General features: G+C 36.0%; 3 protein-coding genes and 2 pseudogenes across 8 annotated transcripts; 2 read left to right on the top strand and 3 right to left on the bottom strand.

Annotated features, from left to right (window-relative positions):
• The first annotated feature begins 1,146 nt into the window (after positions 1–1,146).
• Positions 1,147–21,394, top strand: LOC120156571 (extensin-2-like). 6 transcript variants are annotated; one of them, XM_039167873.1, is made up of 5 exons: positions 1,147–1,306; positions 1,484–1,564; positions 1,778–2,020; positions 20,444–20,776; positions 20,900–21,394. In XM_039167873.1, the coding sequence occupies exons 1-5, from the start codon at positions 1,214–1,216 to the stop codon at positions 21,191–21,193; spliced, it is 1,044 nt and encodes a 347-aa protein (XP_039023804.1). In that variant the 5' UTR covers positions 1,147–1,213; the 3' UTR covers positions 21,194–21,394. The 6 variants fall into 6 exon arrangements, with proteins under 6 accessions (XP_039023804.1, XP_039023803.1, XP_039023802.1 ...); XM_039167872.1 differs by having other exon boundaries at positions 1,148–1,306; positions 1,484–1,612; XM_039167871.1 differs by having other exon boundaries at positions 1,148–1,306; positions 1,484–1,612; positions 1,730–2,020.
• LOC120156575 lies at positions 3,038–4,147 on the bottom strand (annotated as a pseudogene).
• On the top strand, positions 18,995–19,136 carry LOC120156576 (annotated as a pseudogene).
• Positions 21,395–21,994: 600 nt separating the features above from the next.
• On the bottom strand, positions 21,995–24,039 carry LOC120156574 (arogenate dehydrogenase 1, chloroplastic-like). Its single transcript, XM_039167876.1, has 5 exons — positions 23,864–24,039; positions 23,604–23,772; positions 22,466–22,621; positions 22,289–22,371; positions 21,995–22,206 (listed from the first exon to the last, which is right to left on the bottom strand). Exons 1-5 carry the CDS (start codon positions 24,037–24,039, stop codon positions 22,122–22,124), a joined length of 669 nt encoding a protein of 222 aa, XP_039023807.1. The 3' UTR covers positions 21,995–22,121.
• Positions 24,040–24,908: 869 nt separating this feature from the next.
• On the bottom strand, positions 24,909–26,323 carry LOC120156573 (extensin-2-like). The gene has a single exon (XM_039167874.1). The coding sequence runs from the start codon at positions 26,226–26,228 to the stop codon at positions 25,221–25,223; it is 1,008 nt and encodes a 335-aa protein (XP_039023805.1). The 5' UTR covers positions 26,229–26,323; the 3' UTR covers positions 24,909–25,220.
• Between the last annotated feature and the right edge of the window lie 1,591 nt (positions 26,324–27,914).

The raw sequence follows: 27,914 nt of genomic DNA, 5'->3' as shown, positions 1-27,914 counted from the left end.
TCTCACTTTTTCGTAAATGTTTTCCCCTTTCAGATACTGTTGGTTAGATACCCCTGATCGAACACTTGGAGGATCAACATATCTCTCGAAGTATATCTGATTGTAATGTTTTTATCTTTTAAGTTGACTTTATTTTGATAACATGGGCCTTTTTTTAAAGTATTGGATTTTATAATGATTACTTTTTTGCTATTTATATTCGGTTTATCGTAATTTGGATTTTTGTAAGACATGTTTTAAATTAACTTGTTACTTTTTAATGTTATATTTATGAATTGAGTTATTATTTATAATGTGATTTTTCGTTGATTGAATAACGGTTTTGGAAAATGTCTTTAAGAATTATGAATGTGAGCCATTAGACTTAGTCGAAACGCATAGGCCGGGTCTAGGAGATTACATAATATGTTAGATTCTGTCTTGCAAATTAAGAGAATATATTCAATTTTCTATGATATATATGAAAAAAATCGTATCATTTACTATTTTGGGGAAAACTTAAAAATATTAATTATGCCATTTTAATGTAGAGTTTAAAAAAATTAATGTTAATATATACATACATATGGATGTTTTTTCCCCCTTTAGATGTAGTGTGAAAGAAAAGCCGAGCTTTGACAATATGATTATTTAATTCTCTTAAGTTTCTCAAATGTGAATCTTCTCTCATGATTAGAATCGGTGAATTTTAAATTCCGACAAAACAGGCAAGCAATTTGTTTGTTTATGGATTACACGATCAGACATGATCTTTCATTGCATGTTAATTTATGGTTTCATTTAGATAAATTCATTTATAATTCAAATTAATTATTGTTTAATTAATAAAAATACTTTTACTAAAAGTCAAAAATAGATTTTAATAGAACAATTTTTAATATATGTCAAATTAAAAAGTAGGTTTCGAAAGCATATGAATGATTGAATTTGGGTTATAAAAATAGAAATAGAAATTAAGCACCGTATTCTTTAACTTTCTCTTCAAAAATCATAAATTAACATGGGCTGCCTATAGGTAGTGGGAAAACATCATTGGGTGATCAAAGCATTTTATTAAAAAAAATTAATCCAGCCTGTTATGTGTTATATTAAATGATTTAGACATTATTGAGGGTGATCGATTACTATAAAAGGGGAAGGTGTAGCTGCAAATATCACCACCAACCAATACTTCTTACATCTATTTTCAGGTTTTAGAGTTTAAGTTGTAGCAATGGGACAGCCAGGGCTGGTTTATGCCTTGGGATTTTGTCTCTTAATTTCGACTGTGGTAGCCACCTCTACCCCTTACAAGTATGCATCTCCTCCACCACCACCTTATCATTACAAGTCTCCCCCTCCTCCGGTGAAAACTCCAAATCCACACTACCATTATAAATCTCCACCACCGCCCGAATACTCACCACCTCCTCCACATTACATTTACAAATCTCCTCCACCCCCGGTTCACTCTCCTCCTCCACCGTATGTCTACAAATCTCCACCACCACCAGTCCATTCTCCACCACCTCCCTATGTCTATAAGTCTCCACCACCTCCAGTCCACTCCCCACCTCCTCCTTATATCTATAAGTCTCCTCCACCTCCAGTCCACTCTCCACCTCCCCCTTACATTTACAAATCCCCACCACCTCCAGTCCACTCACCGCCTCCTCCATACATTTACAAGTCACCTCCTCCACCAGTCCACTCCCCACCACCTCCAGTTCACTCACCTCCTCCTCCCTATATTTACAAGTCTCCACCACCTCCAGTCCACTCCCCACTTCCTCCCTACATTTACAAGTCTCCACCACCACCAGTCCACTCCCCACCTCCTCCCTATGTTTACAAGTCTCCTCCACCACCAGTCCACTCCCCATCACCTCCCTATATTTACAAGTCTCCTCCACCGCCAGTTCACTCCCCGCCTCCTCCTTATGTTTACAAGTCTCCTCCACCTCCAGTGCACTCACCACCTCCTCCCTACATTTACAAATCTCCTCCACCACCAGTCCACTCCCCGCCTCCTCCCTATGTTTACAAATCTCCTCCACCACCGGTACACTCCCCACCTCCTCCTTATGCCTACAAGTCCCCTACACCTCCTTCACATCCCAAACCTTATCCCCATCCCCAACCCTCTCATCCTAAACCCTATCCCTCACATCCCAAGGCTCCTTCATCGCCACACCCAAAGTATCTTTACAAATCTCCACCACCTCCAAAGATTTATTAAGCCGATGATTTCTCTTTTCGACCGTTTTACAACGTTTCTCATGAATTTGTTGACTTTCAATTTATCATTAAGAAGAATAAGAGAGCTTGAAGATGTGTATCGTTTGTTGATTTTTTCTTTTCAAATTGTGTTGTACCTTTCTTGTACTTTAAGCAATAAAGTATAATAAATGATTAATACCATGAGCATAATTTTTGTTTTCTTCTTGTCGAGTATTAATGCTCAACCATAGTACCTCAATAAAAATATAACACAGAAGGCAAGAGTTCGTGAGTATTCAAACTGGAGAATGAACAACAGCATTCTCGATTTTGTGACCTTTTCTCAAATGAAATGAACAAGATGATATATTGGCTTAAGAACTCTTCTGTATATCAATTTGCTTGATGTATACTTAAGCACCAAGGACTTTGTCTTGCGAAGCCACATACATTTTTTCATTTATCAACTTTCACCAATATCATGTGGCTTGCTTGGCTTATTATTACAGTCTAGGAATGCATTTAAACATTAGAAATGGATAAAAAAAAGATTGTATACTGAGTTGAGAATTACTAGAAGGATTTCTGTTAGCAAGAGTCCATGAAGTAGTCAGACCTTGCTAGGATTTTGTTCTTCCAGTCTCTGTTTGGCCATTTGAAAAGAATGCTCTAAGTTCATCAACCGCATAATTGTAGACAACGTTAGCGTTTCAAAATTTGTTAGTAGAAAGAGCTGATGCTTGCTTTTGGTTGGTTACATTACATACCTCTTGTTGAGTAAATCTGCTATGGATGAATAATCCGTCGAACAGATCGAAACTAGCAGTGGCCATGCTCTCTTTCTGCCTTCAATATCATATTACTTCATCCCTTTAGCTATTCTTGTTCCCAGTTCTCTTTCAAAGAAAGGTAAATTGCAATACTTTGAGACAACTCATTGTGAACTTACCAATTTAACTAGTGTTTCAAAGCTTTTCGTGTTCATAGATGTCGACTCGATTCCCATTTCTAACAAAATCCTGTCAAAGCAACTTGCTTAAACCGAGGTTTGAATCTTAAGATTTATCTGCGATTTCAAAGTAAAGGTTCATCTGAACATACCTGCCTACAGTACGGGTAAGAAACCGACTTCTAGCAGCCGGTTTGTCATGTTCTTCACAAGACATTTCCACCATTCTGCAACCCTTTTTGCCAGGAAATTAATTAAAAAAATTCTCAACTCAGTGCTACCAATCAGTAAATTGCATTAAAATTCCAAGGATTTGATTTCCATTTACCTCAGATTCAAAGCTTTGTAAGAAGTTTGAGCATCTGGGTTCATCCCTCACCCGAACTTTCTCGAAAACAATAGGAAGATCTTTCCACCCATTTTTGCAACTTTCAGGTCCAAACATTGGAGGAGTGCAGAGAACATCCATCTCCTCCGGCAAAACCTGCAAAAAAAAAAAAAAACCCCACCATTTTCAAGCTGGGCAAAAGAAATGACCAAGGATTGAAGGAAAAAGCATAGTATCACACTTGCAATAGAACGTTTCTGGGGTGCTCTTTGACAGAAAGCACATCGACGAACAGTGTCCGGCGTTTAAAGGAATGTAAAGGCATTGACCGGAGCACTTCCGATAGCGACAGAATTGACGTGGCTATCAGTATCACATCATTATCTGCTTCAAGAAATGCAATTACGTCCCTAAAAATTGCAATTTTTTTTTTTACAAAAATCAATATCCGTTTATATAGGTGTAAAAGAAAGTTGGGCGGATAAACTCTACCTGAAGAAGGAAATACCCAATTGATGGCAGATATGGGAATAATCAGTTCGAGAAGTAGCCCTTAGAGTATGGCCTTGTTTGATCATTGTCCTGGCCAGGAACTACCCGAATGTGCCGAAACCCACTATGCCTACTTTCAGAGCTTGTTGAGGCAAGCAAGTAGAAGAAGAAGAAGACATGGTTAACCAAAACTCGGTAAAGAAAGATGTTTCAGTGTCTTAATAAGGGGAAAAAAAGAAAAGATGCTGGTACCAAAAACCATTTGTAATTCACTGTCGGGATGGCGACGAGCAAATTGTTGGGGTGATTTAGCTTCGACAGGTGATCTTACGCAAAAATACAAATACTAGTTTGGTATAAATCGATAAAACAAAACAAGAAAGCATAAATCATTAATATAAATTAAAGTTGATTGAGAACACAATCAAACCCCAACCCTAAGTAATCACTAGGGTTTACTGAAAACCAAGTAGTGATTGCTTTAGGTAGTAGAGGCTAGCCTTTCTCTTATTACATCAACAGCAAGCATATGCATCGATCTTAGACAAACCAAATGACTGTAAGGCAAGTAAAGGAAATGCCAATGTAGTAATATGTTGTCGCACGGAATCTAGATGGTGGAGGAGGAGACCTGAAAATTTGAGGAGATGGAGGTGATGACAAAGGTGACGACCTTTTAACGGAGGGGAAGACCAGAGTTTACTTGTAATATGGGGGAGGTGGTGGTGGTAACGTCTAAACATATGGAGGTGGTGGCGGCGACTTATACATGTATGACGGAGGAGGTGGTGATTTGTATTCATAAGAAGGTGGTGGAGGAGATTTGTACACATATGGAGGTGGTGGTGACTTATACTCGTATGGAGGGGGAGGAGGTGATTTGTTCACATATGGAGGTGGAGGAGGAGACTTATACATGTATGGAGGGGGAGGTGGTGACTCATAAACATATGGAGGAGATGGAGGTGACTTGTAGACATATGGAGGAGGAGGTGACTTGTAAACATATGGAGGAGGAGGAGGTGACTTGTAGACGTATGGAGGAGGTGGTGGTGACTTGTACTCATATGGAGGGGGAGGAGGTGATTTGTAGACATAAGGAGGAGGAGGAGGTGACTTGTACTCATATGGAGGGGAGGAGGTGATTCGTAAACATAAGGAGGAGGAGGAGGTGACTAGTACTCATACAGAGGTGGAGGAGGAGACTTGTAGACGTATGGAGGGGGAGGAGGTGATTTGTAAACATACGGAGGAGGGGGAGGAGGTGATTTGTAAACATAAGGAGGAAATCGTCAAACTCCTAGTTCATGTGGATTGACCCTTACTCTCACTATTTTACTTATTCTTATTCATTTTATTGGGATTAAAGCTATTTATTTTGACATCATAAATTACGCGTGTCACTAACTAAGTTTTCAGATCAACATAAACACCAACAACTAACAAATATGCTCAGGATTACCAGGTCTCTCTCTCCCCCTCTTTCTTTGTTGAACATATGTGCACATTTTTTTTTACAAGCCCAAAAGGCCATGTGGTCGACAAATAGACTTTATAAAGTGTTTTGCTTGGACTCAAGGCTAAGCATACGATATAAGTTAGTTGATTACTTGCAACAAGCATCTAGTATAGATGAATCGAGACTTCTAAGGTTTAATGCTTTATACATGTTGAGTAATTTAAATATTTTTTCAAGAATAACTACTTATAGGGTTATAGAGGCTTTAGATGCTAATGCCATGGTTCAAAAAATTGTTGCAAAACTTTGTTATGCAGGTCATTTGGCAAGATATTGTCGATCTTGAAAATATGACTTATGAGGTTAGAGCAAAACTTTCCCAATTCTTTTTCTTGCTTAATAGTTGGATTATTATTTTTACTATTTCTCTGTAGCCTTTAAATTGACTCATAGTTTTAATTTGGTACAACTCTGAACGAGAAAGATTAGAAGACATAATGAAGTTCTTTGCTCCTAGTTTCAAAATACAGGTGCAGCTTATTCTCGGGGAAGAAATCAAATAATGAGAGGTACTGTATGTGCTTTTTCGCTTTGTATCTGTTTAACTTGATTTGCTTTTATCAGCAGATGGTTATGCTCCTTAAAAGATATTTTGAAATACACAAACCTACCAAATGTGTGGTTCTTTTTTTTCCGAAGCCTAATCTGTGGTTCCTGATGTATAATCTTTCCGGCTTGCAAGGTGTTGTTTATATTTAGGGTATACTACCCTGTGGTCACCAACTATTACGGGGCTTTGAATTTGGCCACACATGTATTAAGGCTTACAATCTGGTCACTTATGTAAATGACATTGAAAAATCAAGTCACTCAGCTGTTAAGTGATAAACTGCTCGCTGACGTGGACTTTTTTTTTTATCCAGCTGCAATGTATGACTAGAACTACCTTCATCGTAGCACCACCATCATTCAAAAACACTTAACACATCCACCGTCAATACCATTGCTGAGGGTACCTTCATCTTTCCATCCGATTGTTGAGACCATCACCATGGTCCACCTCTTACCATTCATCATCCACAACTATATACACAACCGAGCCCCAATCTAGCCCTACCACAATTGCACTCACATTTCATAACACCTGCACACCCCAAGCACACAATAAACAAAACATAAAGAAAAGAAAAGAAAAGAAAAGACAAAAGGAACATTCACCTTGAAGTTTGGCCAAGCATAGGTTAAAGTTCAGGGCCGGTTTTATCGAATCTGAAAAGCAAAAAAAAAAGGTAAAAAGGAATTAGAGGTTCATGTACTAGTGAAAAAAAATGACTATTGTATTATTTTTTCTATGAATGTAGCCCTTCAACTAAAAAAACAAATCCAATGTGGCCCTTTGACTAACTTTTTTGTCGTTGACATAACAATTCATGATGCTGACATGAAAGTTCACAGTGGTGACATGCATTTCACGGTATTGACGTGGTGACCCATGGTGTTGGTGTATCAGTCCATCTTCCAAGTGTGAGTTACCAATTTTGTCTATCTCCATGTCATCCGCCACGTTATCAATCACCATGGATTGCAATATCAACATCATGGACTGACATTTCAACACCGTAATGATCAACGACAAAAAATGTTGGTCAAAGAACAACATTAAGTTTATTTTCTTAGTTGGAGTCTCACACTGAAAGAAAAAATAATAAGATGTCAAATGACATTCAATGTTGGATTAAGGCTTGTATCATGCAACTCATGCACAAATTGCTTAATAGGGAAGGTTCCTTTTAGGTGGCCTGGGTATATTCCTATGTGTTGAAGGAGCTGATTTTGACTCTCTGATTACAAGGTCAATGCTAACTGCTGTTTGAGGAAGATGTTCAAAATGAAGAATGAAGTTGCTTTAGTCCTCTCTTCTGGTTCGATTGGACAGAAGGTTAATGTCGCATGGATTTTGGGTGAGATTAGGCCTAAAGTACCTCATGTCCTTGGCAAAAATCAATTTGGTTCCTTATGCATGTTCCTATACATTTTATCATTTTTTGGTTGGCTATTCTTGATAGGCTTAATATTAAAGATAGGTTGCATATTGTTATTGATCTTCTTTGTGTGTTCTGTTCTTTTGTTGTGGAATTTAGAGAGTATGTCTTTTTTACGTGTTCCTTTCATGTTGTATTTGGGAGAATGTGCTTAGGCTATGTAACATTGACAAGGCAGGTGTGGATTGGGAGCATGACTTGACTTAGGCCTGAATCATATTGAGAGGCAAGTCTCTGTTGGCTTATGTTTTTAAAAATGCTTGGGGTGCCCATATCTATTGTGTGTGGAAGGAGAGGAACTGTAGGATTTTTGTAAGGAATACTTGTTCGGTTGATGAGATCTTTGATGATATAATTTATGGTTAAAGCTGTAGTCGTTGTATTCCATGAGATTTGTAAGTAGAAGGTTTTGTGTCGGAGCATCTCTTAGTTTTTGAAAAATGAGTCCTTTTCTTTATACCTTGTACTTTGTAGCAGTTTTTTTTTCTACTTTCTTCGATTATACACATCAATTTATCTAAAAAAATAATAATATAAAGGTTATATTAATTTTTTTTAAAAAAAGTATAGAAACTTCTAATACATTTTTATCTATTCGAATGGTATCTTGAAATGTGAATAGACCGATACCAACTTTCAGTCTGACATGACATCGGGATTCGGAGACTGAAGTGTAGGTATTTTAGAGTGTGGATCTTGATTTTGTGATTTTTGGGGAAATGTTTTCGGAAATCTAACCAGAGATGTAGGATAATTAGGGAATAAGGATAGTTTTGGTGTAAACGTTAGACTTGATGGAGACTGGTGAATGACATGTGCAGTGACACCAAGGGAAGCCAATAGCGGTGATTTGACTAAACTGATACATTTTCGTCGAAATTTTTCATTTCTAACATACTTTGATCAATATTTCCCAAAGTAACATCCTTTTGATTGAAGTGGCACAAAAACGCATCTTCGGAGACGCACTTTACCTGGGTTTATGCTGACTGGGATGCCACGCGTGTAAGGCGCATCCCTGGGATGTGCTTTACATGGGTTCTACTGAGTCGGATGCCACACTGGTATTTTTTTTAATAATAAAGATTTTATTTTTATTGTTATTATAAATTAGTAATATATTATGTAAAGTGTTTTGGTTATAATTTAATAATTATCGAATGTATTTTTTAAATGCGTGTTAAAGGTAGAGTGAATTTAGGTTTTAGTGTTATATGTTTAGGAGACTTTGGCATTCACCCATTCCACGCAACATTAATAGGATGAAACAATAGATGAAAACCAGCTTTAATCTTATTGTAGTTATAGGAAAAAATATATGAAATTATAATATTACGCGTATGGTTATATATCTATTTTTTTATTTTGATTATCGATCTATTAATTTTATCACTTAATTATTTCAATGTTATCAATCTAGTCATCTGTTATCAATATTTAACGAAAATATTGATGCATAAGTTAATAAAATTAATATAATTACACATTTAATCTTCAATACTTATATATTTTATCAATTTAGTCTTAATTTTAATTTAATTTAATAAATTTAATCCTCCAATCAGAACATGAAATGTGTCATCGTATACATAATTTTTTTTATAACTTTTAATTTGTTTAATTTAATATTTTTCTCTACTTAGAAGGTGGAATTATTATAATATTTTAAAATTAATAATTAATTTTTTATAATAAATAATATTAATTATTATATTAATCAAATATAATAAAATAATTTTTAAATAAAAATTTTAAAAAAAAATATTTAGGTGTACATACATTGGGAAATTATAGAAAATACAATTACATTTAAATATTAGAAACAAAAACATTAATTTAAATAGAATATTAATTACATAAGGGTTAACGGTTATGTGATGATAACAAAGCTGGATATTTTTTTTCTATTGTGCCCTATATTTCTACAATGCCCACATCGTTTTTGTTCTGTTGACTTCTCCCGAATATCCATATCACAATGTATTCTAGTAGATTTTGGACGACCTGAGTACCCTAATAGCAATGGATCTGGTACAATTGTAAGCCAAGTTTGAATCTCATTTGGGTCTCTTTCGTTACCTATGGGCGGAAACTCAAATTCATATACCTTGAATACTTGTGAAAGCTGGTATACGGGATCAACATAATTTTTGTAGTCCAAATGCGAATGTGAGCAAGCTGCAATGACATGAGAGCATGGATATTTGAGTGCTTGAAAGAAATCACAATCGCACCACCTCTCTTGCAGATTAACTTTGAAAGAGTTAGCTTCAATCCATTGCAGCGAACGTGTCATTTCGGTTACACGAAACAACTCACGGGTGCGAGAAAAATTTGTAACCAACATCCCATTTGATGCAGCCATTTTTTCTGTAAATCAGCTATCAGTCTTGGGTGGTAAGTATGGTCGTTTTGCATCCAAGTAAGAGTTTGTCCACCGAACTTTGCAAAGAGTTGGCCCAAACGAAAATAAGTCGTTTTGACCAACGCCGTGACTGGTAAATGACGCGCCCCCTTTAAGGTTGAATTTATTGCTTCAGCCAAGTTGGTTGTCATATGACCATAGCGATACCCCCGTCATACGCATTTGTCCACATTTCTTTGCTGATGTTCATAATGTACTCGCACCCCTTCTTATTTTTGCCAAACAACTCTTGTAGCATAGACTCAAACCTTTGAGGTAAGAGTTTGTAACCTAAGCTATTAGAAATATGTAATAGTTAATATGAAGTATAAATAAGTAATACGAAAATGATAGAAAAATTGGAAAAAAGAAACATATACATCCACACAACTAACTGACGTTCATCGTTCTTCTTGTATTTTCCGTAATAGTTTGTAGCAATATGATGAACACAATAACGATGTTGAACATGTGGAGGTCTATATATTGTACACAAGGAGTCCATTGTTGCTTTTATCCCAGCTCCTCAGTCTGAAATAATGTATACTCATTCCCTAGTGACAACATGTAAACGTAAATTTTTAAGGAAAAAAACCCCAAGAATCAGTGTCTTCTCCTTGAACGAGGGCAAACGCAACAAGAAGAATATTGCGGTTTCCATCTTGGACCACATCCAATAATAAAACTTACTTGTATTTCCTATACAAGAAAGTACCATCAATTTGAACAACTGGTTTACATTACTTGACTGCATTAATACACTGAGGGTAAGTCAAAAAGACACAGTAGAATTGGCAGCGATCGTGAACCACTCGATCATTCACGTAATGATGTTGAGTTTCGAACTCAACAATTGTCCCGAGATTGAGTCTTTGCACAACATGAAACCAACTGGGCTGCTCGTTGTAAGAGGAATCCCATTCACCATGAAGTTTGCAAATGACATTTTGTTTTGCCAACCAAGCTTTTTTATAGGAGACGGTGTACCCATATTGTGTTTGTATAGCATAAATCAACACTGCAATAGCTATATGAGAGCTTTGCTTCACAATGGGCATGATTGCTTGGCAAATAATATTGGAGTCCAAGTTGGTATGATCCTGGTTTATACCTCTTGCACAACACGTATGAGGACCTTTGTATCTGGTTAGTTCCCATAAGTTGTTCTTCATCTTCCTCTTTGATACACGGACCATCCATTGACATCCATTGTCACATTGGACGCAGTAGCAGACATATTTCTCCGTGGTAGATCGATCAACTCGGGACTGAACTGAGTTACGAATATTGTAACTCTTAATTACCATCATTGCTTCCTCCTTTGATGCGAACTCCATTCCAATATATAAATCATTGTCATTGACTGATAACTGAAGTCCATAGTTGCCAACATCAGGGAGATCCGAAAATTCAAGCTCGTACATTGCATCATAATCAGCCCCATACATATATGCAGGAAGTTCGGCTGGTGTTGTATTTATCGAAACATCATCATCATCATCATCAGAATGTACATTAAACTGTGGTGAGTCAGGTTCAACGAATAATCCCGTTTCAGCACCTGGCTCCCGAAGAGGTTCTTCTGGTGGAGATGAGGGTTCATCCGATAATCCAATGTTGAGGTCAAATAAGTTCCCGCTTGCGTGTTCTCCCTTTGAACTTGAGGTCATTGTATCATGTGGGATGTGAATAGACTGCCGTCTCGATGGCATTTCCATATGTAAGTCGAAAACATTGGCAGATGAATGTATGCCCCTTGAAGTAGAATAGATATTGCCATATATATGGATTATTAGTGAAGCCATGTGATTTGAGATCATAAGCAGTTGCTGATGAATGCATTCCTATTGAACTTGATGGCATGGCATCTGGCGTTTGATCCGCCATTAATGATGTGAAATCATTACAGATAAATTGCGTCGGGCTATCAACTTGATCAGCTTGATATGCAATGCCAAAGTGAGAGGAATATGAGAGACCACGAGAAGCACGAAGCTCAATAAAAGTGGTATACATTTCAATAAGAGATTGTAGACTCCTCATATGAGCATCAACCATCATAGAAACATCATCATTGTTGGAAAGCTGAAATAATGTATACGTGAGTGGAAAAAGTTCAGTAAAAAATCTATACTGAAGTGAAGATAGTCTTCTCCGGCCTGCTACACGAATCTTTAACGAAATTTTTGTGATTAACTCCTCAAGAGTGATGTTTTTCTTCAAGGTTAAGAGGATATAATGATCTGACTCAAAAACAACCCCCTCTTCATCTTCCTTAATTTCTCCATCATATAAAACAACAACAGAAAGATGACTTATTTTCAGAGAATAAAGGATTGAGATTTTTGAGAAATTGAGAGTTTAAGAATTTGAAAGCTTGTGAACTGAAGTTTGTTATGAAAGTTTATAATACGTTGCATATAATAGTGTTTATAACTGGGTACTATTCATGTGAAGGCGCATTCCTGGGGGCGCGTCTTCCATTATTTTGTCAGAGAATATGTTATCATTGTCCTATTATGTCACTCATGTCCCTCGGGGGCACTATTCATGTCAGTACCCAAAGTGGTGAAAGCGCGTTCTCGGGGGTGCGCCTTCGATTGTTTTGTCAGAGAATATGTTATCATTGCCTTATTATGTCACTCATGTACCCCGAGGAACAATTCATTTCAGTACCTATTATTTCTGAGGGGACTTGGCAAAGTGATGAAAACGCATTCTCGGGGGTGCGCCTTCAATTATTTTGTCAGATAATGCCCTATTATGTCACTCATGTACCCTGGGGAACTATTCATGTAGTACCTATTATTTCTGAGGGGACTTAAAAGTGCGTTTCCGGGGGCGCGCCTTCAATTATTTTGTCAGAGAATATGTTATCATTGACCTATTATGTCACTCATGTCCCCCGGGAAACTATAGATGGATGGTGAAATTAGGTAAATTATAACCAAAATTTAAGTTCTTTTTGGAAGTTCAACAAGTTAAGGATAAAATTATACATATGGATAAATTTAAGTTCATAACTTAAATTAAAACGTTATGTGAAGTTTGAATAAATTGGATAAAATGTTATGGATAAATTGAATAAATGTGAAGTGATCAGTTGGTTATTTGAATAAATTGGATAAAATGTTATGGATAAATTGAATAAATGTGAAGTGATAAGTTGGTTGTGACATTGAAATTGTATGGAATGAGCATCGACATGTTTTTACAAATAAATGTGATGTGATAAGTTGGTTTTAATGTATATGTTAAGGATAAAATCATACGTATGGATAAATTTAATTTCAATTTAAGTATTGTGAACTATAATTGGAATATAACTTTTAATTTCGAATACAATTGGAATATTAAGTTGAATTTAATGTTAAATTTCGAATACTATAATTTGTATTTTAATTTTAAATTTTGAATACTATAATTTGTATTTTAAAAACATTTAACAAACATTTAATGTTAAATTTGAATAAAAAATAACATTAAAAATATTATTGTAACAACCATTAAATATTTAAATGACATAACCAAATTACATAAATTTCTGAAATATAACTATTTAAATAAAATTAAAATACAATTGGATCACCGATATCATTTTCTCGAATGAGTTTCACATGGCGGTAGTTGTCTATTTCGCTGAGGATTTCTTCGTGGAACTTGTTCTCCAGTCTCCTCATCTTCACTATCATCATCATCATCGATATTTTCTTCATTTGGCGTAGAAAAAGCTGAAGGGCCTGTATAAAATAACGACCCTGGAGGAGTACTACTAACAATCCCACCGCTCATAGAAAATTGAGAAAACTGTGAAAACATTGGCATCGATGTCTGTGATCCAGATGGAGATTGAGGTGTCTGTGGAGAAGGACCACCAGCCAAATAAGATGCATATGAACCATATGCTGGATCATTAAACATAGCCGTATATGCACCTCCATATGGTTTCATAAAACCATGCGGGCTAGGCATGTAACCTGGCGGGCTAGGAATGTAACCCTGCGGAGATGGCATATAAACTGGTGGGCTTGACATATACCCCTGAGGAGATGGCATCTGAACTGGAGGGCTGGGCATGTACCCCTGTGGCATCATCATCGGTGGATAGGGATGTTGTGGTGGGACTGATGCAGAACCGGTAGCGCCTTCTCTCCATCCACGAGTCGGGGGACGATGATATTGAGAAATGGGGACGTCTCTCTCGGCGCCTAAGAATGTTAACCCCTCGTGCTTCCGCCGAAAGTTGAAACAACTTTTATTTTTCATTAAACCAGTCCATATAGTTATCCGTAACCATATGACCAGTTTCAGCGTAAAATTGTCGAGGGGCCAACTGTGCATACCGGTTCTCCCAAAGCGCAATCCAATCTCTGTGTCTCACCACCCAGTTAACCTCTTTCTTTCCTCGTCTATCTATGTTATGCATGTCGTCTAAATTCCTAGGTGCTCCAGGAATATATTGCGTACAACCAAACTGACGGAACACGCGATCAACTGGATGCCACTTAATAATAGCATAACATATAAGAGGTACAATTGACATCCAAACCTCTAATGACCCACTCAGGTGGGGTGGGATGCAAGCCTTTACTTCATCGCTCGCATAAGGTATCCACTGAAACTGAAATCTAGCATTTTAAATTAAAATATTCATATTTAAACAGATTTCAAAACATACCTCAGACCCAACTTTTGTATCAATAAGTAAACGAATTTCTTCTAGTCCAGTAGGTATATCTCTATGGTTCTTTCTTTTCATCGACCACCTATAAAATATAATATAAACTAAATATCACCCTATTTGATTAAAAATATCTAAATCAAAATTTAGTTCGAAAATTACCTCAATAATAAGGGGAATACGTATGGTTCATTGACGATCGCGAATAAGAAAGGCATGCGGAACCACGCCCATGATTGCAGAAGCATGAGACATCCACCGATAGTAGTTTTCTTATAATTCGCCGCATGACACATTTCTCTAAAGAGAAATGCCAAAAATTGCAGCGCCCTAACTATATCTTCCAGCTTCATCAAAATCAATTAGATGCTGCAACCACATACAATGCACCTGGTTGCGAGATTTGTCGGGCATCAATATTACTCCAATGATTCGTAGAATATAAGCCCGAGCATATGCCTTTACTTCATCATCTGAAGCATTTTCATTCAGAACTTCAAAATTAGCTTTCAACCATGATAAAACTATTCTACCTCCATTAAACTCTGGCGGAGCAGCTCCAAGATACTCCATGCACATTGACTGCCAATCACCATCCGCCATACCACACATAATATTCCCATCGACGGGAAGCCCCAAATGCATAGAGACATCCTCCAATGTAATTATAACCTCTCCACATGGAAAATGAAATGTGTGTGTCTCGGGCCTCCACCTCTCAATCAATGCAGAAATTAGGACAGGTTCGAGTTTGCAACCGCCAATAATTGTTGCAATATACCCGAACCCGGCAGAAGACAAATATGGAAAAATACGTTGCAGTGCCGGTATACGTGGGTTTTTAATAAATGTCTCTAAAATACGATCAGTTTCCTAAATAATATGCATTATAAAAATTTATAATTAATATTATTTCATGATAAATTTAAATTAAAAATAATAATAAATATTAACATTAATTATAAAAAAATATTATCATATCACTAAAATGTCTGGAGATATGGTTTGCATCCAATCGCAGCAGCATTTCACTTTCCATTATAACTGTAGATAAAAAAAATATAATTAGTACAAAAATAATTAATTAATAAATTTAAATAAACAATAATTATATAAATATTATTTTAATAAAAAAAAATAATATTTATGTAATTATATTAATATAAAATATAACAACTATTTTAAAAAATACTAACTAAAAATAAATTTCTTACCACTAATAAGAAATTTAAAACTCAAATAGTTGGAGAATTTGAGTTATATAAGATAGGAGAAGATGATTTTGGTGTGAAGAATGAGGGGGTTTGAAGGGTTTATATAGGGGAGGAGGAGGGGTAGTTGGGGAAAAACGGATGGGTATTTATGACATTTAATGAAAGGCGCGTCCTCGGTGACGCGCCTTACCCCCGTGGCATCCGACTCAGCAGAACCCCGTGAAAGCGCATCCCCGGGGATGCGCCTTACACGCGTGGCATCCCAGTCAGCATAAACCCAGGTAAAACGCGTCCCCAGAGATACGCCTTTGTGTCACCTCAGCCGAAATGGTGCTACTTCGAAAAATATTAGTCAAAGGGTGTTAGAAAGGGAGAATTTCGGCGAAAATGTGTCAGTTTAGTCAAATCGTCACCAATAGCGGCGTCTAGGTTTGAGGGGTGGATTGGTCTTTGTATGTTAGATGAGAGAGAGAGAAGCTTGTGGTTTTCTGGAAAAAAAAGACTAATAAAATAAAAAATTGCTTTATGTTAGAAATATCCAGCTGGATAAAAAAAGTCCATGTCGATTCGCTGTTTAACGACCGAGTGACTTTATTTTTCAATGTGATCAACGTATTGTAAGTTTTGATACTTGGGTGACTAAATGCAAAATCTGATGGATTCATCAGATTTAAGATTTGTCACGGCTTTCCATTTACTCACTCACTCCGACATTCTTTGGCCATTTCAGTTTTGCTGGTTCTTGTAAAAAGGCTTCAAATTGAGCCTGTATATATTTGCAGTTATTTTCATGTGAGGCGTCGAGAAGCTTGAAAATGGTTGGGTGATCACGATAAATGATTTATTTATCTAAGGTAATGCTTTAAGAGTATTTGTGAGTAAGACGTTGTCTGTTCTACTGCTGGGTAAGACCAACTAGGGCACTAGTAAGACATTGTGTAGGCAGATTTGATGTTTGAGTGGCATTTTCTCCAAGGCAGTCTCTGATTATATTATATTGAAACCTATTAATATGAGTTTGTGTAGGTAGGCTAGGGACCTAATTTCTAATCACCTGGCCATTGGGAGTTTAGGTCTTCAGCAAAATCTTCTAATTTTCGTCAATTCCATTTACTTTATGGGATTGAATTGAATCTCAAGTGTGTCAAACATTTTGAAAGTAATGGAAGGCACCTAGATGCATATACATGGACAAATGGTCTTCAGTAAAATCTTTTTGATTTTCGTCTTCTGAACATAAATAACACATTCGTACGTTTTTATTTTATTTAGAGTTTTGATTTCATATATTTTTTGGGTATGTTAAGTGGACAAATTTTGAACGAAAATGCTAAGAATGCTAATGAATTGGCTATGATTTTAGAATAAAAAAGTAAATGGATTTAAGTTTTAGTTTTTAAAATATATGAGCTAAATCTGAAATCATGCCAAACAACAAGGACTGCAACGCATTTTAACCCGAAAGAAGGGGCACATGATTAGCTGACAAGTAGGGCTGTAAATGAGACGAGACAGATCGCGAGCTACTCGAAATCGACTCGATCAAGGCTCGATAAATACTCGAATCGAATGGACTCGACTCGAGCTCGAGCTCGACTCGAGTTCTTAACGAGCCGAAACGAGCTACTCGATACTCGACTTGAAAAGCACGTGAGCAGCTCGAAAAAAATGTTATATTACAATTTTAGATTTTTTAAAATTATATTATTAAAAATATATTAAAAATACACTATTGATAATTATAAAATTTAAAAATTCTATAATACAACTATCTCAAATTTTAATTTTTTTAATTAAGCAAGCCAAGTCCAATTGTTACATTGTATACTACTAAAAGAAAAATAAAAGTCCATTTAATTAATCACATGTTAGATTACACCCTAAACCTAAACCCTAAACTATAAATTATAAACTATAAACCCTAAATATCAAACCCTAAACCCTAAACCCTAAGCACTAATCCCTAAGCATTAAACTCGATTATGTGATAGGGTACTAAAAGAAAAATAAAAGTTCGTTTAATTAAGCACATGTTAGATTAAACCCCAAACCTTAAACCTAAACCTAAACCCTAAATACTAAACTCTAAATCTTAAACCCTAAACCCTAATATTAAACCCTAAACTCTTAATATGATTATGTGATAGAGGTTAAGTTATGCAGATGATAATAGTGCATTACATACAGTGATGGATTGGATCTTGATAAAAAAAATTGGGGACATACTTAATATTTTTAAAAATTTTAGAAATATAAATTAGATTTTTTACAAATTTTTAGTCTTGATGAGATTTAAAAAACTTAAAAGGGGATTTAATTAAAAATATTTAAAAAATTTAAATTTAATGAGAATTTTAAAAGGAACAAGTTACCCTTTTCGGAAGATAGAATGTTATATAGTTAGGAACATCAAAAAAATCAGTACCCAACGGATTTGATCCGATCTAATAAGATCATACTTTTTTATTTAAAATTTGGACTTCGTGTTGGATTAAGTTAAAGTTTAAGAAAAGCCTGTACTACTCTATGATAATTATGAAAAAAAAACACTTCTTTATGTATTAATATATTACTAGTTGTATAGCATATTTGAATATTATGTCAAATCTATAATTAAATATATCTAGATCGGCACACATGCTAACGTATTGATTTTATAAAAAAAATATCAATTAAATTCTTATTTTCGTTAAAATCACACTAATTTAAATATTAAAAAATGGCAAAACTTAGACCTTAGACCATCTTTGGCAATTACCTAACGGTAGAGCCTCGGTCGTCTGACTCGAGAACACGCACATAAAATTCCAGAGTTAGTTCCATTGATTTATCAAAGATAACTTGATGGGAGTTGAATATGTAGAGGTATTACTGAGCTTGCTTCTGCCTTTTGATTCGCTCAAGTGCACCCAGTAGTCCCTTCCCACCCTTGTCTTTGGCAGCAAAGATCTCATACATGCCAAGTTTTTCATGGTTTGGAACAGCTTTAGTTGCTTGATCATAGACCTTCATAGCTCGCTTTGCTAGCCCAAAATCCTCCTCCAACTTGGCATACTGAAGATAAAGGGGTTTTACTGCATCAGAAGTTGCCGTTTCAACGGCATGCTCAAACAGTTCCCTTGCTCGTTCCAGTTTTGACTTCCCATATATCCCACATCGGTAGGTTTAAGGCGAGGAGACTCCTTGACTCTATTATAAAAGGCGAGGGGATACAAATGTTTAAGTCATCTTTGCGCTTAGTTGGGGCAATGACGCAGCTCATAAGGTTTGAACCGAGGCGCGTCGATTGTTAGTTCAAATTATTTCTAAACCCTCTCTTAGCTCTCGAATTTTTTTTGAGTTTGAGTCTTATTGAGCTCGAGTATCGAGCTTGAATTGAGTTTGAGTATCGAGCTCTCGAAATTTTTTTAAGTTTGAATTTTTTTGAGTTTGAGTCGAGTACAGTAATATTTAAGCTCGACTCGTTTACATCCCTATTGACAAGGAAGCCCGAGTTAAATTTAATTAGGTCATTGATTAGTCGGATTAGGGGTATATTAAAACTCTGATAAATGTAAAGTCAGCTTAAGATGTTAGATTCTGTCTTGCAAATTAAGAGAATATATTCAATTTTCTATGATAAATATGAAGAAAAATCATCTCAGTTACTACTTAAGGGAAAATTTAAAAATATTAATTATGCCATTTTAATGTAGAGTTTAAAAAAATTAATGTTAATATATACATACATACGGATGGTTTTTTTCCCCTTTCTTTAGATGTAGTGTGAAAGAAAAGCCGACTTTGACAATATGATTACCTAATTCTCTTGAATTTCTCAAATGTGAATCTTCTCCCATGATTAGAATCGGTGAATTTTAAATTCCGACAAAACAGGCAAGCAATTTGTTTGTTTATGGATTACACGATCAGACATGATCTTTCATTGCATGTTAATTTATGGTTTCATTTAGATAAATTCATTTATAATTCAAATTAATTATTGTTTAATTAATAAAAATACTTTTACTAAAAGTCAAAAATAGATTTTAATAGAACAAATTTTAATATATGGCAAATTAAAAAGTAGGTTTCGAAAGCATATGAATGAAATCTGGACTGAATTTGGGTTATAAAAATAGAAATAGAAATTAAGCACCGTATTCTTTAACTTTCTCTTCAAAAATCATAAATTAACATGGGCTGCCTATAGGTAGTGGGAAAACATCATTGGGAGATCAAAGCATTTTATTAAAAAAAATTAATCCAGCCTGTTATGTGTTATATTAAATGATTTAGACATTATTGAGGGTGATCGATTACTATAAAAGGGGAAGGTGTAGCTGCAAATATCACCACCAACCAATACTTCTTACATCTATTTTCAGGTTTTAGAGTTTAAGTTGTAGCAATGGGACAGCCAGGGCTGGTTTATGCCTTGGGATTTTGTCTCTTAATTTCGACTGTGGTAGCCACCTCTACCCCTTACAAGTATGCATCTCCTCCACCACCACCTTATCATTACAAGTCTCCCCCTCCTCCGGTGAAAACTCCAAATCCACACTACCCTTATAAATCTCCACCACCGCCCGAACACTCACCACCTCCTCCACATTACATTTACAAATCTCCTCCACCCCTGGTTCACTCTCCTCCTCCACCGTATGTCTATAAATCTCCACCACCACCCTATGTCTATAAGTCTCCACCACCTCTAGTCCACTCTCCACCTCCTCCTTATATCTATAAGTCTCCACCACCTCCAGTCCACTCTCCACCTCCCCCTTACATTTACAAATCCCCACCACCTCCAGTCCACTCACCGCCTCCTCCATACATTTACAAGTCACCTCCTCCACCAGTCCACTCCCCACCACCTCCTTATATTTATAAGTCTCCACCACCTCCAGTTCACTCACCTCCTCCTCCCTATATTTACAAGTCTCCACCACCTCCAGTTCACTCCCCACCTCCTCCCTACATTTACAAGTCTCCTCCACCACCAGTCCACTCCCCACCTCCTCCCTATGTTTACAAGTCTCCTCCACCACCTCCCTATATTTACAAGTCTCCTCCACCTCCAGTGCACTCGCCACCTCCTCCCTACATTTACAAGTCTCCTCCACCGCCAGTTCACTCCCCGCCTCCTTATGTTTACAAGTCTCCTCCACCTCCAGTGCACTCACCACCTCCTCCCTACATTTACAAATCTCCTCCACCACCAGTCCACTCCCCGCCTCCTCCCTATATTTACAAATCTCCACCACCGGTACACTCCCCACCTCCTCCTTATGCCTACAAGTCCCCTACACATCCTTCACATCCCAAACCTTATCCCCATCCGCAACCCTCTCATCCTAAACCCTATCCCTCACATCCCAAGGCTCCTTCATCGCCACACCCAAAGTATCTTTACAAATCTCCACCACCTCCAAAGATTTATTAAGCCGATGCTTTCTCTCTTCGACCGTTTTACAACGTTTTTCATGAATTTGTTTGACTTTCAATTTATCATTAAGAAGAATAAGAGAGCTTGAAGATGTGTATCGTTTGTTGATTTTTTCTTTTCAAATTGTGTTGTATCTTTCTTGTACTTTAAGCAATAAAGTATAATAAATGATTAATACCATGAGCATAATTTTTGTTTTCTTCATGTCGAGTATTAGTGCTCAACCATAGTACCTCAATAAAAATATAACACAGAAGGCAAGAGTTCGTGAGTATTCAAACTGGAGAATGAACAACCGCATCTCGATTTTGTGACCTTTTCTCAATTGAAACGAAGAAGATGATATATTGGCTTAAGAACTCCTGTATACCAATTTGCTTGATGTATACTTATGCACCAAACACTTTGCCTTGCGAAGCCACTTACATTTTTGCATTTATCAACTTTCACCAATATCATGTGGCTTGCTTGGCTTATTATTACAGTCTAGGAATGCATTTAAACATTAGAAATGGATAAAAAAAAGATTGTACACTGAGTTGAGAATTACTAGAAGGATTTCTGTTAGCAAGAGTCCATGAAGTGGTCAGACCTTGCTAGGATTTTGTTCTTCTCCCATTCTCTTTAGCAGTCTCTGCTTGGCCATTTGAAAAGAATGCTCTAGGTTCGTCAACCGCATAATTGTAGACAACATTAGCGTTTCTAAATTTGTTAGTAGAAAAAGTTGATGCTTGCTTTTGGTTGGTTACATTACATACCTCTTGTTGAGTAAATCTGTTATGGGTGAATAATCCGTCGAGCAGATTGAAACTAGCAGTGGTCATGCTCTCTTTCTGCCTACAATATCATGTTACTTCATCCCTTTAGCTATTCATGTTCCCAATTCTCTTTCAAAGAAAGATAAATTGCAATACTTTGAGACAACTCATTGTGAACTTACCAATTTAACTAGTGTTTCAAAGCTTTTCGTGTTTATAGATGTCGACTCGATTCCCATTTCTAACAAAATCCTGTAAAAGCAAATTGCTTAAACTGAGGTTTGAATCTTAAGATTTATCTGCGATTTCAAAGTAAAGGTTCATCTCAACATACCTGCCTACAGTATGGGTAAGAAACTGATTTCTAGCAACCAGTTTGTCATGTTCTTCACAAGACATTTCCACCATTCTGCAACCCTTTTTTCCCATGAAATTAGTTAAAAAAGCTCTCAACTCAGTGCTACCAATCAGTAAATTGCATTAAAATTCCAAGGATTTGATTTCCATTTACCTCAGATTCAAAGCTTTGTAAGAAGTTTGAGCATCTGGGTTCATCCCTCACCCGAACTTTCTCGAAAACAAAAGGAAGATCTTTCCACCCATTTTTGCAACTTTCAGGTCCAAACATTGGAGGAGTGCAGAGAACATCCATCTCCTCCGGCAAAACCTGCAAAAAAAAAAAAAAACCCACCATTTTCAAGCTGGACAAAAGAAATATGACCAAGGATTGAAGGAAAAAGCATAGTATCACACTCATAGTCACATGGATCGCGGTACGCTCCGGTACGGAAACGTGGAACGAGATCACAATTCGTTAGGTCTCTAAAATTCGATACGAGAGGGGTAGACTCATTTCGGATCGCTCCAGTACGATGTACCATATAAATTGGTACGATGTATCAGTTTCTTAGGTTGCTATTTTTCTACATCAAATTTTATAACTTCAAGACTTCAAATATCTTAAGATTAACTTTAATACTATAGATTTCATTCAGTAACTTCAATTCTTCAAAGTTGAAGGATTAAATTTATAAAATTGAAGGACTAAATTTATATTTAAACCAATATCTTAAATAGTAAAAATACAACAGTAAAAAGAATTGGTCTTTACTTGGGTTTATGAAATATTAACTTTTCTTTTTTTTTTCTCACACTTCAACGCTTCCTCATCTTTCTTTCTTTTCCTTCTCTAAAATGTCAGTCCATCTTCCTTTCTTTTTCTTTACCAAATTACCTATCAAAAAAATTTGTCGACTCTACCGCTGACTGACAAGATCAACCCTTCCACCGTCTTTGTTACTGTCCCTTCTCCTACTAAATCTTTATCCCTATATTTGTTTCTTTGTTTTTGTTGTGGTGGGCTTTTGTTTCCTTTGCTTCTGCTGTGAGAGATTTTGTTTTCTTTGGTTTGTTGTGGTGGGTTTCTTCTTTCTTTGGTTTGCTTTCATGGGGTTTATGCTTCCATTATTTTCGTTATGAGTTTTTGGTACACTAATTTTACTGTTTCGGTACGCGAACGAACTGCGAATTGGAACGGACGAACTGAAACGAGATTCATGGGGTGAAACACGTTCGTACCGCGTTTTGGATCGCAACGTACAGTACGTAGATCGTGGGCTATTGAGCGATATATGTAACTATGATCACACTTGCAATAGAACGTTTCTGGGGTGCTCTTTGACCGAAAGCACATCGTCGAACAGTGTCCGGCGTTTAAAGGAATGTAAAGGCATTGACCGGAGCACTTCCGATAGCGACAGAATTGACGTGGCTATCAGCATCACATCATTATCTGCTTCAAGAAATGCAATTACGTCCCTAAAAATTGCAAAAAAAGAAAAAAAGGGTTTTACAAAAATCAATATCCGTTTATATAGATATAAAAGAAAGTTGGGCGGATAAAATCTACCTGAAGAAGGAAATACCCAATTGATGGCAGATGTGGGAATAACCAGTTTGAGAAGTAGCCCTCAGAGTATGGCCTTGTTTGATCATTGTCTTGGCCAGGAACTGCCCAAATGTGCCGAAACCCACTTTGCCTACTTTCAGAGCTTGTTGAGGCAAGCAAGTAGAAGAAGAAGACATGGTTAACCAAAACTCGGTAAAGAAAGATGTTTCAGTGTCTTAATAAGGAAAAAAAAAGATGCTGGTACCGAAAACCATTTGTGGAGCATCTTTTTTCTATAAGTAGCGTATAAAATGCTGATGGTAATTTATATTAATCACCAATTAACTATTATTTTTTTATTTTAATTATTAATTATTAATTTTAATAAAATATATAAATATTAAAAATTATGTATAATTATGTAAATACTTTTAAGAGTCCCATCAATTCTTCCATATTCAATCATCCTATTACAGTTGTTGGAGTTTTAACTCACGACCTTAAGAAATAATAACGATTTTTTAACCATTGAAATAAGATGGTTCGTGCAAAATAAAACAAAATATGATCATTGATATAAATTATCCATTAATTAATAGGTTATATATATATATATATAATGATCTTATGTCATATTAATACTTTATGAAATGAAATGAATATTATATATATAAATATAAACAAAATTTATGCACAAATTAAATTATTTTAGTGATTAAAAAATAGTATTATTCTTAGTCATTTCAGGTTTGAGAATGAGGTTTAATTATACTTCTTAGATTTATCCTATTTTTTTTTTTAAATTCTTTTGACAATTTGACGAGTTACGGGAATCAAACATTCAACAACATTTGTTGCTGCTATAATTTATATTTGATGGTGTGTACGTCTATACACTAACAATAAAACTATTCTAACATCTTTAAGATTTATATTTTAACCATATAATTCACTGTCGCGATGGCGACGAGCAAATTGTTGGGGGTGATTTAGCTTCGACAGGTGATCTTACGCAAAAATACAAAGACTAGTTTCGTATAAATCGATAAAACAAAACAAGAAAGCATAAATCATTAATATAAATTAAAGTTGATTGAGAACATAATCAAACCCCAACCCTAAGTAATCACTAGGGTTTACTGAAAACCAAGTAGTGATTGCTTTAGGTAGTAATGGCTAGCCTTTCTCTTATTACATCAACAACAAGCATATGCATCGATATTAGACAAACCAAATGACTGTAAGGCAAGTAAAGGAAATGCTAATGTAGTAATATGCTGTCGCACGGGATCTAGATGGTGGAGGAGGAGACCTGGAAGTTTGAGGAGGTGGAGGTGATGACAAAGGCGACGACCTTTTAATGGGGGAAGACCAGAGTTTACTTGTAATATGGGGGAGGTGGTGGTGAATTGTACATGTATGGAGGTGGTGGCGGTGACGTGTAAACATATGGAGGTGGAGGAGGAGACTTATACATGTATGGAGGAGGAGGTGGTGACTCATAAACATATGGAGGAGGTGGAGGTGACTTGTAGACATATGGAGGAGGAGGAGACTTGTAAACATATGGAGGAGGAGGAGGTGACTCGTAGACGTATGGAGGAGGTGGTGGTGACTTGTACTCATATGGAGGGGGAGGAGGAGATTTGTAGACATAAGGAGGAGGAGGAGGTGACTTGTACTCATATGGAGGGGGAGGAGGTGATTTGTAAACATAAGGAGGAGGTGGAGGTGACTTGTAGACATATGGAGGAGGAGGAGGTGACTTGTAAACATATGGAGGAGGAGGAGGTGACTTGTAGACGTATGGAGGAGGTGGTGGTGACTTATACTCATATGGAGGGGGAGGAGGTGATTTGTAGACATAAGGAGGAGGAGGAGGTGACTTGTACTCATATGGAGGGGGAGGAGGTGATTTGTAAACATAAGGAGGAGGAGGAGGTGACTTGTACTCATATGGAGGTGGAGGAGGAGACTTGTAGACGTATGGAGGGGGAGGAGGTGATTTGTAAACATACGGAGGAGGTGGAGGTGACTTGTACTTATATGGAGGTGGAGGAGGTGATTTGTAAACATAAGGAGGAGGAGGTGGTGACTTATACTCGTATGGAGGTGGTGGTGGAGAGTTGTACACGTACGGAGGAGGTGGTGGAGACTTGTACTCATATGGAGGCGGAGGCGGAGAGCTATAAACGTACGGAGGAGGTGGTGGAGACTTGTACTCATATGGCGGAGGCGATGGTGATTTGTAAACATATGGAGGAGGTGGAGGTGACGCATAATTGTCAAGCGGTGGAGCACCATAAGGGTCAACGTCGGCAGCTACATTGTTGATTATCAAGCACAATGCCAAAGCACATGCAAAGTGAGGCCAAAACTTGGCCATTGAGGGCGGAACGAGGCACTTAAAACTTCCACTACTTTGCACTTCTATATCATACAAATCAAGGACTATTGCTATTACTATTTTGTTCAATAAAATGGGCAGCTCGCTACATTTTATAGTGAGATCTCCTACGTCCAAATGAATTATAAAGTGACGTACCAAACTTCATGACCCGATCCATCAATTAGTTTATTTCCATAAGCACGTAATGTTATGTTATTTATTGAGGAATAGATGTGACATCCCACTTGCTCTGGTAAGACTTTTGTATATTAACCTTGAAGTAGTCACACAATTTTACTTGAACAATTCTCGGCCAGCTTATTCCACAAGGAAACCTACTTTAATTTTCATTCTATATAATAGATTATTTTCTGATTATTAATTCATTTATGTTTTATAATAATTAATTCTGATTATAATATGCTCGAATATATATTATTAATAATTTGTTGTTAGTTCTCTCCTAGACCTGGTCAAAATGTAAAAACAAAAATGTCAATTAGTTTAATTTAAAATAATTACTATTTAAGATTGTAAAATAATTCATGACTGAAGCAGTACGAGTGTTCAGGCTGACTTGGTTAACAAAAAATTTATTTTAATTAATATTTTTTATTTAAATAAATTTTATCATACAAGATAAAGTAGAGTAGACTTGTTCCCGTTTTGCTGAGCCACTAATGGAATAAAAAATATTTGCAGAATTCAACTAATTACAGTCCAAATAATTTTAAGTTGTATTTTAGCTTTATAAATATTAAAAATAAATTATTAAATATTTTTTATTTTTTGATAATAATTTGGTATATTAGTGATAGTGAAAACTTTTAATTCTAAGAGTGAAATTAAAACACGATTAAATGTTTTGAGTTATAAATAAAAAATAAAATACACTTATAGTATTTTTAAATAATGTGAGGTAATTATAAGATAATATTTGTTCATAATGTTTATTAATCATTAGGTCTGTAAACGAACCGAATGAACACGGACGAGGGTATAGTCATGTTCGTTCGTTTAACTTTAACCGAACAAATGAATGAATACGAACATAAATGAACAAAAAATTTCTTGTTAATGTTCGTTCATTAAGGAATGTAGTTTGTTCGTGTTCGTTCATTTAAATGATAAACGAACACAAATGAACGAACATAAACGAACGGATGTAAGCGAACATAAACGAAAGTAAACGAACACAAACGAACGAACGTAAACAAACACAATAAATGAACATAAATGAAAATATTTTTTTTCTTTCCTAATAATTTTAGGATTATATTTTATTTAATTGTTTTGACCTTTTTTATTTTTATTTAAAATTAATTGAATTTTAAAATATTTATGGGTATCATATTAAAATTTATTGGGTTTTAATATTTTAAATAGGTATAGAGAGATTGGGCTAAACATAAATGAACACACATAAACGAGCATAAATGAACGAACATATTACCGAATGTTCACGAACGTAAATAAACGAACGAGCCCTCTATTTGTATTCGTTCATTTAATTAAACGAACACAAAATCTTGTTCATGTTCGTTCGATTAATAAATAAACGAACATAACCGAACTTTCCGTCGAACGGTTCGTTGAACGTTCGGTTCGTTTACAAGCCTATTAATCATTGATAATATACATACACTTTACAAACATAACTGTTCGAATTCATATCCTTTAAAA

The sequence above is a fragment of the Hibiscus syriacus genome, unplaced genomic scaffold (assembly GCF_006381635.1).
Source record: "Hibiscus syriacus cultivar Baekdansim isolate YM2019G1 unplaced genomic scaffold, ASM638163v2 tig00111231_pilon, whole genome shotgun sequence".
In the NCBI taxonomy this organism is placed as follows: domain Eukaryota; kingdom Viridiplantae; phylum Streptophyta; class Magnoliopsida; order Malvales; family Malvaceae; genus Hibiscus; species Hibiscus syriacus.
This window is presented reverse-complemented; position numbering and strand designations above follow the sequence as displayed.